The sequence below is a fragment of the Gordionus sp. m RMFG-2023 genome, chromosome 1, assembly GCF_954871325.1.
Source record: "Gordionus sp. m RMFG-2023 chromosome 1, tfGorSpeb1-WG-v2, whole genome shotgun sequence".
NCBI lineage: Eukaryota > Metazoa > Nematomorpha > Gordioida > Chordodea > Parachordodidae > Gordionus > Gordionus sp. m RMFG-2023.
Genome location: NC_088775.1, coordinates 61,815,328 through 61,826,839, shown reverse-complemented (window position 1 = coordinate 61,826,839; position 11,512 = coordinate 61,815,328). Strand labels below are relative to the sequence as shown.

The window sequence follows — 11,512 nt, the reverse complement described above, 5'->3', positions numbered from 1 at the left end:
CCTACGGCGAGCTTGGCCTTGACGATGTTCAGAGTAAGTCTTCGTTCGAAGCCGGAATCTGCTGGGACAACACGGCCGTGTATACTGACGAAGCCTTGGAGTAGTGTTGTTAATCGACTAAATTTAGTCGATTAACAGACGACTAACTAATAGTTTTAGTCTAAAAATTAGACTAAAAACTTTAGCAACTAAATTAGTCTATTAGTCGACTAATTTGGTCGACTAATTTCGACTAAAACGACTAATATAGTCGACTAAAACGACTAAATTAAGTCGTAATCGTTATTTTTGAACTTTTTTAAAATTTTTTAGGTAAAAATATAAGTTGTAAAGATGTAAAAATAAAATTTCAGTGAAGATGTATCATCATAGAAAAATATTAATTATCAAAATGGTTATTTTTGAAAAGTAAATAGGTAAAAATATATATATTGTAAATGTGTTAAAATAAAATTTCAGTTAAGATGTACCATAGAAAAGTGACAATTGTCAAAATCGTTATTTTTCTTTTTGAATTTTTTTAAAGTAAATAGGTAAAAATATATATTGTAAAGATGTTAAAATAAAATTTCAGTTAAGATGTACCATAGAAAAGTGACAATTGTCATAATCGTTATTTTGTAACTTTTTTGAATTTTTATAAATTAAATAGGTAAAATTATATATTGTAAAGATGTTAAAATAAAATTTCAGTGAAGATGTACCAAAGAAAATAGACAATTGTCATAATCGTTATTTTTTAACTTTTTTGAATTTTTTTAAAGTAAATAGGTAAAAATATATATTGTAAAGATGTTAAAATAAAATTTCAGTGAAGATGTACCATAGAATAGTGACAATTGTCATAATCGTTATATTTTAACTTTTGAATTTTTTTTAAAGTAAATAGGTAAAAATATATATTGAAAGATGTTAAAATAAAATTTCAGTGAAGATGTACCTTAGAAAAGTGACAATTGTCATAATCGTTATTTTTTAACTTTTTTGAATTTTTTTAAAGTAAATAGGTAAAAATATATATTGTAAAGATTTTAAAATAAAATTTCAGTGAAGATGTACCATAGAAAAGTGACAATTGTCATAATCGTTATTTTTTAACTTTTGAATTTTTTTTTAGTAAATAGGTAAAAATATATATTGTAAAGATGTTAAAATAAAATTTCAGTGAAGATGTACCATAGAAAAGTGACAATTGTCATAATGGTTATTTTTTAACTTTTTTGAATTTTTTTAAAGTAAATAGGTAAAAATATATATTGTAAAGATGTTAAAATAAAATTTCAGTGAAAATGTACAATAGAAAAGTGACAATTGTCATAATCGTTATTTTTTAAATTTTTTTAAAGTACATAGGTAAAAATATATATTGTAAAGATGTTAAAATAAAATTTCAGTGAAGATGTATCATAAAGTGACAATTGTCATAATCGTTATTTTTTAACTTTTTTTTATTTTTTTAAAGTAAATAGGTAAAAATATATATTGTAAATAGGTAAAAATATATATTGTAAATAGGTCAAAATATATATTGTAAAGATGTTAAAATAAAATTTCAGTGAAGATGTACCATAGAAAAGTGACAATTGTCATATGGTTATTTTATAACTTTTTAAATTTTTTAAAGTAAATAGGTAAAAATTATATATTGTAAAGATGTTAAAATAAAATTTCAGTGAAGATGTACTATTCCCCAAATATTACGGTGCCCCCTTGGCCGATTACATTATCCATCAAAGAGGAAAAAACAAAATGGATGATTCAGAATTAAAAGCTAAAATTATACAGCTACTAGAACATAATAATGGATTGACGATAAAAAATATAGTGAAAATTTACCACCTCGGGAATATCTAGATACCTTAAATCAATGGGATGGAGCAAGAAAACGGTTGGAAAAGAACCCGAAAGACGGAATTTCCCAGATGTTATAAATATTCGTAAAGAATATTGCCTAAATATGATGAACGTGCCATTTCAAAATTTATTCTATTTAGATGAAACAGGCTTCAATTCCCACGTCATTTCCCACTATGGATGGGCACCTCTGGGTAAGAGGCCATCCATCAAACCCTTCAAAGGGAAAAACGTATCGGTTTTATGCACCATAGGAATTAATGGTTTAAAAAAATACATAATTATAGACGGAGCATTTACATCAATAAAATTCAAAACTTACCTGGATAAATTATCATACATTTTACTGTTGAATTCGCTATTAATAATGGATAATGCGCCCATTTACCGAGCTCATATAATAACAGAAAACTATCAAAATATAGTATATCTTCAACCCTATTCCCCTCAATTTTTTTAAAAAAATTTCGTTCCGTCCGGGGTAAACTTTTTTTAAAATATTTCGGGCGGGCCTGAAAAATTAGGCCCGATGCAAATCACTAATTCAAAGCTATTATTTGAATATTTTGTTATACAATATTATAATCTTCTTATAGCAATTATATTGAATACATAACAGAATTTTAATTTTTAATTGAAAAGGTTCTAAACTCTTCTATAAATTGAATAAGTTTTATGAGTATTTATGAAATCTAGATATTATTTCAATCATGATTTGTCAATTTAGAGCTAGCGAGGTTAGCAAAACCATACACGTCAATTATGGCAGTTAATAATAACGGGCGTAGGCTAAAGTCAGCTCGTTTCAGCAAAAAAGTTGAAAAATATATATTATGACAATTGTCATTTTTCTATGGTACATCTTCACTGAAATTTTATTTAACATCTTTAAAATACATATTTTGACGTATTTACTTTAAAAAAATTCAAAAAAGTTCAAAAATAACGATTATGACAATTGTCACTTTTCTATGGTACATCTTAACTGAAATTTTATTTTAACACATTTACAATGTATATATTTTTACCTATTTACTTTAAAAAAATTCAAAAAAGTTAAAAAATAACGATTATGACAATTGTCATTTTGTTAATAGTGTTGTTTATTCAAATTTGTAAAATAATTAATTGAGTATTAATTTAAATGTTTTGTTACATATTGTGTTGTTTATTCAAATTTGTAAAATAATTTATTGAGTATTAATTTAAATGTTTTGTTACATATACCAGTATATATACCAGTCGATGATATACATATTATAAATTTATTATTATTTTATTTTTTAAAGTAGAAATAAAATTTATTTAAAACAAAACTTGTTTCTTTTATGGCGCCCCGGTACGTTTTTGTAAAAAAAAAAAAGAAGAAGAAAATATATAAAATTTGCCTTAAATTAAAAAAAAAATCAAATATTATTCACTACCTTATCTATTTATATGACTACGTATTGTGGTGACTACCTATTGTGACGATTGCTTAATCCATTGAGATGACTCTATTTATATGACTACTTAATGTGGTGACTACCTATTGTGACGATTGCTTAATCCGTTGAGATGACTCTATTTATATGACTACCTATTGTGAAGATTGCTTAATCCATTGAGATGACTCTATTTATATGACTACCTATTGTGACGACTACCTATTGTGTTGATTGCTTAATCTATGGAGATGACTAGAATCAAACCTTAGCACTTTCATGCAAAAAGCTTCTTTCTTCATGGTGTCCTGGCTCTGGATGTTGGACTGGAATATGATAACCAGCACCTAACCTAATGTGACATCCTAGAAAGAACCAATATGGAATTTGGACGTTAGGTTATGAATTCTATATTGTGAGACCAAAGATGATCACTTATTATTCTAATCCACGTAAGAAGAAAAGTTATTTGAAATTAAAATTTTATGCCGAGATAAAGTCATGTTGTAAATTTACTTATTAAAATAACTTAAATGTAAATCAATAATGGACATATTTGAACACATAAAAGCCTTAAAAAATTATTTACTTAATTTCTTAGTGAAATATTGATATATTTTTTTTGGATTTCTTGTATGATGACCAATTTTTGTAAATTAACTAAACCTAGAGATGAATTTTTAGATATAATTCATTAAAAATCCTAAACAAGAAGATAAAACTTTAATTTTAAATATATTAAAATGTAATTAAAACATGAATTAAAAGGTTTAAATCACATGATAGATTTACATAACCCTTATAAGTAATACTTAATATGATAAAAATGTTTTTGAAATAAAGCTTCTGAAGACAAAAGGTTATGTAAAAATTAAACATCATTATTTTAGAAAAATATTGTGTGAAATTTAAATTTTTTTTAAGAGAGGGAAATGTGCGTAATATTTGCATATTTTAACCTCGGAGATTGAAAATAAAAAAAATAAATTAAATATTAAAACGCTACTAATAAAATATAAAACGCAAAATTAAAAAAAAAAAAACGCGAAATTATATAAAATTTTTTTGATTTATCATTCTTATGTTATTCTACATTCCAAAAATTTTATTCCAAATTCTTTTATTCCAAAATTTTATTCCATATATTCAATGATCCTTATAATAATGATAACGTACAGCAACTTTTCTAACCTACAAAAACGTATGGACTCACGCCATCAGACAGACTTATGCGCCTTCTTAGCAGCAACTTGATGCTTTGTCGAGGAGGGGAATGTTAATAGTGTTGTTTATTCAAATTTGTAAAATAATTAATTGAGTATTAATTTAAATGTTTTGTTACATATTGTGTTGTTTATTCAAATTTGTAAAATAATTTATTGAGTATTAATTTAAATGTTTTGTTACATATACCAGTATATATACCAGTCGATGATATACATATTATAAATTTATTATTATTTTATTTTTTAAAGTAGAAATAAAATTTTATTTAAAGTTAAACTTTACTTGTTTCTTTTACATTTTCTATGGTACATCTTCACTGAAATTTTATTTTAAAATCTTTACAATATATATTTTTACCTATTTACTTAAAAAAATTGAAAAAAGTTAAAAAATAATGATTATGGCAATTGTCACTTTTCTATGGTACATCTTCACTGAAATTTTATTTTAACATCTTTACAATATATATTTTTACCTATTTACTTTAAAAAAATTTAAAAAAGTTAAAAAATAACGATTATGACAATTGCCACTTTTCTATGGTACATCTTCACTGAAATTTTATTTTAACATCTTTACAATATATATTTTTAACTATTTACTTTAAAAAAATTCAAAAAAGTTAAAAAATAACGATCATGACAATTGTCACTTTTCTATGGTACATCTTCACTGAAATTTTATTTTAACATCTTTACAATATATATTTTTACCTATTTACTTTAAAAGAATTTAAAAAAGTTAAAATATAACGATTATGACAATTGTCACTTTTCTATGGTACATCTTCACTGAAATTTTAATTTAACATCTTTACAATATATATTTTTATCTATTTACTTTAAAAAATTCAAAAAAGTTAAAAAATAACGATTATGACAATTGTCACTTTTCTATGATAAATCTTCACTGAAATTTTATTTTAACATCTTTATACAATATATATTTTTACCTATTTACTTTGAAAAAATTCAAAAAAGTTCAAAAATAACGATATGACAATTGTCACTTTTCTATGGTAAATCTTCACATAAATTTTAACTTAATATGTTTACAATATATATTTTCACCTATATGGTGACTTAATAGATCAACTTAGTGGACTAAATTAATCGTTTTAGTCGACTATATTAGTCGTTTTAGTCAACTAAATTAGTCGTTTTTGTCGACTAAATTAGTCGACCAAATTAGTCGACTAATAGACAGTCGCTAAAGTTTTTAGTCGATTTCCATGATTACGACTATTAGTCGTAGTCGAAAGAACTCGATTAATTAACAACACTACCTTAGAGGGTATCGTTGGTAGATGGGATGGCCATGGATCCTGCTTGGGGAGCACCAAAATCCTCGTTTCCACCAGAAAACACGCTTTCTAGGGTATCGATGTTAGATTCAGCTTCCTCGAGTATTCTAGAGAGTGGGGATAGTCAGGATATGGTAGATGGGTTGTCAATCCTTCATTCCTGGATACCAGAATCTTCCGACAATAGTGACACAACATCCGATGAAGTTTCTGGTTGTTAACTGCCGTCGACGATCTCGGAGGCGGAGACGGTTGATCGCTGCTTCCTTCTGATGCTACATTATCCTGGTCGTCATTTGGCGAAAATAGCTGGCGCCTCAATTCCTTAAGATATTTGTTAACTCTTTTATGCCAGACAGGGAATTAAGCTAGTTTGCCCTTCCGGTTTGGCGGTCCATGCACCGGGATTTGGGTGTTTCCTTGGTTCAAATTAATTGTTGCATGTAGCCCTGAAAAGGGTCTTTGGGTATTAGGTGAAGAAGAAAAAGGTAGAGTAAAAAGGAAGGAGGGAGAAATAGAGGAAGAAACGGGGGAGAAGGTATACTTTTTACTTTCGCTTCTTACCCCGGGTGGAGGTCGTCTCTTTCTTGGGCCGACGAAAGGTGGAGGTAGTCCTGCTCGTCAGTGCCCTGCGAAAGGGCTTATCGGCAACGATTTTAATTTCTTCTGCGTCAGTGTATCTCTCCTGGAAAGACATGTCATTGGCTAATTCCAGTGAATGGCCATAGTGATAATACGTACTCTGCCAAATTAAGCATGGCAGATTCTCATGTCGGCTTGCGGGTTCATACATTCCACTATACGTTTTAGGTGTTTGATTTCATGCCTATCACGATCGTTGGCCTTACACTTAGGTTCTTTAAGGTCTAATTTTACTTTCCATAGTCTCATAAGCTTTGCCACTTTCTGCTCAGGTCAGAGTCTACATGACAGGATTTTCACTGGATGCAAACCCCCTTCAAAAACTTTTGCCTACCCCCCCCCCCCCCAAAAAAAAAAATTTACTGCCTCTGCGGCGGTGTGTTTTTATCATTATTTTCACCTATTTATTTCTTGATACTCTTTTCAAAGAATTTATAAAGGATAACTTAAATTAATCTATCTCTACTACCAACTATCGATATTTTATGAATATAAAGAATTTATTTTTTAGAAAATAAATTCAATTAAAACCTCCATTATTTACAATTAATTTATTATTATGGCATTATGAGCTTCATTTAAAAGGATAGTTTATTTGGAAAACAATGTGTATGATTGTTTGCAATATATAGATTTGGTCGATGAATTGTATTATAATAATACTATAATAAATGTATTAATTTTTACAGCAATAAATTTTGTCCTATTTCATCTCAAAATTTAATAGATAACCCCCCAAAAAATTTATCCTACCCCCATTAAAGCAGCTTACCTCATAACCCCTCAAAAAAATAGGATGCAATCTGTTCCTACCCCCCCCCCCCACGCTCATGTAGACGCTGGCTTGGGTGTACGTATTGGTTTTGCGACTGCAGGCTCTGTAGTTATCGTGGTTCTGATCCTTGATACTGAGCTACGGATATCGTCTCCATCGCTTGAGAAGGATTAATCCCTCTCTTCGATCATCGTGGAGAGGGTTCTGATCGATGATCTTCTCCTGCACCGTTCATCATGAACGAAGGTGGTTAGAGCGCGCATTTCCGATGTCAAAGAGGCAATGGCAGCGGTCATTGTTTCCAAGGATACTGTGTTAATAACTGGAGGTTGGTTTCTGCAAACGTCCGCATCTGGGTTTTCGAAGCTAGGACCTGGCAGATTTTTTCCTGCCCCGGAATTATCCGGGGTGAGAATATTGCCTAATGGCTCTGCCGAAAAGGGTGCTTGTTTTCTTATAGTAGATCTTCCCATCGTGATAGAAATTTTCGATTAAAGATAATATAAAATATAATCTATCAAAAATGACGGATGCTATATAATAGTAAAAATATTTAAAAGAAAATAAGAAGGAAATTAAAAAAAAATTTATATTAGTTAATTTAAATAGTATTAAAATTTAAAATGATATTATTTTAAAATTTAAATGAAAAATTTAATCTGAATTTAGATATTTTAAGATAATGTATGATATATGACGTTGGTTGTCATAAAGCAATTTGCAAACAACTACCATATTTTGTTTGAATCGTTTTATATCTATCTATTTTAATATAATGATTAAAGAAGAATATACAATAATATCTTTATATTAGTCAGATGATTCTCTTACAGAAGAATATAATTATAAATTTAAGTTAAATATTTTAAATGGAAAATTTTATCAAGTCACTCAACATGAACATACCAAAACAAATAATAAAATTACTGAAGAATGTAAAGAATGTCACAAATCTATAAGTGGCTCTGAGGATCATCTTATATTGTCAAGCGCCTAATAGAATAATATACATTTATAATCATATTCATTATCATTTTATATTCCATATCAATTTGTTGTTAAATTTATAAGTATTTTTAATTAAATTTTTATATTAATGATTGATAATGAAATTAAAATGACATATAAAAATCATCTATGCAGGGCCGTAGCCAGGAATTTTCACTTAGGGGCGTGAAAGTGCTTACTTGGGGGGGGGGGCACTATTTTTTTAAAATCAAACAAATAATTACGCATTCATAGAAATTTTTTCCTATTTTTATTAAAAATTTAATAACAAAATAATACTATAATATGAATATATGAATATACAAAACAAAATAATACTATAATATGCATATACAAAACAAAATATTACTATAATAGAATACGGCGAATTTTATTTTTAAATTTTAATATAAATGAACTAAAAGATAAATTCTGTTATTCTTTTTTCATACGCCATTAATACTAAATTTTGTTTACGTTTATCCTTCATAGACTCTCTACTGCTCGATAAAACTCTCTTTAATGTAGAGAACGAGGCCTCACAAGAAGCCGTTGATATCCCAATGATTATCGCTGCTGAGTAGCATTTATATAATTCTTTAAATGCATGATTATATATTTTTTTATACATAATATGTAAGATTTTTTCAAAATTATGATTTTCTTTAGCTTCCGAAGCTAGCAATCCTTTTGCTATCTTCATTTCATGATGCAGTGTTTCCATATTTAAGTTTAACAGGGATTTTAATGGGGCCATTTTATCTGATAAAAAATAATCAGGGTCAAGGGGAGACAATGTAATAAAAGATGAAAAAAGATTAAAATCATCTTCTGTAAATCGGTCTAAAAAACGATCCACAAAGTTATCTATAATTTCATAATATATCCTTTTTAAAGAACTCCAATCGGAGTCTTTTTCACAATCGAATTCTAGTTTGCTATCAATTAAAAAAAATTGGAAATTTTTAGGCGTTTAACGTACCCGTGATGATTTTTGGGGAGTAAGATTAAATTTTGATAAAAGTTGTTCAGCCTTAATCACAATCAAAGCAAAAGAATTATCACTTCTTTTATTTTTTAATATATTGATAGTAGAATCAATATAATCTTTAGCATCCACTAGATTAGTACCTACTGATTGTAGAAACTTATTTAGTGGATCTATTGTAATTAATATCTCATAGATTATGATGGCTAATATAATGTAATTTATATTAATACATTGAGATAAAAGACCAGAGGCTTCGACTGAATCATGAATTGAAACCTCTGAATTAAGAGTTCTATTAGAAAAGTAAAATAATACTTCACCAATAGCCTCAAAATTCTCATAAATAATGCGAGATGTTTCCAAATGACCAGTCCACCTCTGGTCTATAAGTCTCTTAAGGGTGTGGCCTGTATATTTACAGGATACATTAAAACGCCTGAAAAAATTATACAATGTATTTGATAAATTAAAAAAATTAGAAATAATAACAATATTATTATACCAATTTTGAACCACAAGATGCAACTTGTGGTTGTAGCAATGTATAAAAGGAACATTTTTATTAATTTTTTTTTGAAGAAGTGTTTGCACTCCTCCATTTCGGCCCGTTGCACCATCATATGCCTAGCTTATTATATTAGCTGAATTAATATTTAGATCATTAAGTTGCTTAAAATGCAATCTGTAATGCTTTCAGCAGAAAGACACTCTAAATTAATGATTCCTATTAAATTTTCTTGGATTTCTCCAGAAAAAATATAGCGAATTATTATGCTCAGGTTTTCACAACCTGAAGCATCTTTTGTCTCATCAGCCTTAAGACAAAAAAAAGGCATCTCGCTTTTATTATATTTGTCTGAAATATGTTCAAGCACCATATCTGCCATAATGGATATTACTTCGTTTTGAATCTGTGGTGATGTATACTGGGCATTTTGGGGTATAAATTTCATAATTTTATTTAATTCAGGGTCTTTTTGGATGGTGTAGGAAAACATTGCTATAAATAGCCCAGAAGAATAAATTATTTTTCTTTTGCAGTAATATTTGTTGAACCAGTCCCACGGAAAGGTAGCTCTTGTATGCTAAGAAATAGCATCAAATCAAATATTGATTTAATATAATATTGATTACGATTAATTTGATCACCTCCCAACATTTTAGTTATTTCTGTACCTTTGTTTATATTTTGATTTTTATCATGCCATATTGTAATTGAATTTAAATGAGCTTTTGAGCTCTCGTGTTTTAGCAGTCCCTTCTTGGCAGCTAACGCATTTTTCCAATTTCTGAATCCCGTTTGTCCAAATTCATCACTTGGATTACACAAGTATTTCCTACATGGAAAACAAAAGGCAGCGTCAGCTTCTACACTATACTCCAACCAGTCTCGGCCTCTATACCATGATTTTTGAAATGATCTTTGCCTTCCATGGATATCTTTTTTCGCGTAATTGTTTGATTTGATTTGATTTGGTTTATTCTGGCTAAGGTCACCTGGGATTTGAATTGAACCATTAGAGGACTTTTTTGACACTAAAAATATTATAATTAATAAATTGTAATGAGGGAAAGGGTCATAAATAATAATGGTCATCAGGATAGGCGAAGGAAGGGCATGCTGAAAATGAACAAACACAAAATTTATCTTGTATTTAAGATACAAGTATTTGCTATATTGTAGTGCCCAACCCTGATGAAGATTATCAGTAAAGTTGATCAGTAAAATTATAGATATTCAGTATTAAAAACTAGAAAAAGGTCATAAACATTATATCTTTAAAGATTAATAAAAAAAATATAATATTTTTATATTTATAAATCATTTACTAGTTGCCTCCTGATAATGAGAGACAGAGCTGCTAGATGAAGATGATTGAGTCTCTTCTTCGTCTTTATTTGTTTTAAAATCAAAATGTAATAATGAAACACCATAATCTCCTACTCCTATTGATATTGTCAAAAATATATAAATAGAAAAATTTGGGTTAAATTTTAAACTATTTACCATCTTCCTCCTCCTGAGTGTAGTGAGGATCATTTTCTAGATTATTAGTTCCATTCATATCGTGAAATATGAGTGAATATATTTATTTTAATAATTAAAATTATTATACAAAAATGATAATATTAATAATAAATGTCTGTCTCTTATCTTATATAAAATAAATATATATGAAATAATAATATATAGGTATTGCCCTATATCAATATCATATAAGTCATGAAATAATAATATAAATTTATACTAACTATGAGAAGAATCAGTTTCTGAAATTTCTGATATAGTATTAATAGTAGTTTGTATA

General features: G+C 27.9%; 1 protein-coding gene across 1 annotated transcript; it reads right to left on the bottom strand.

Annotated features, from left to right (window-relative positions):
- Window positions 1–10,227: 10,227 nt before the first annotated feature.
- LOC135928230 (zinc finger MYM-type protein 5-like) lies at window positions 10,228–11,269 on the bottom strand. Its single transcript, XM_065464631.1, has 3 exons — window positions 11,212–11,269; window positions 11,034–11,150; window positions 10,228–10,739 (listed from the first exon to the last, which is right to left on the bottom strand). The coding sequence occupies exons 1-3, from the start codon at window positions 11,267–11,269 to the stop codon at window positions 10,228–10,230; spliced, it is 687 nt and encodes a 228-aa protein (XP_065320703.1).
- Window positions 11,270–11,512: the final 243 nt, after the last annotated feature.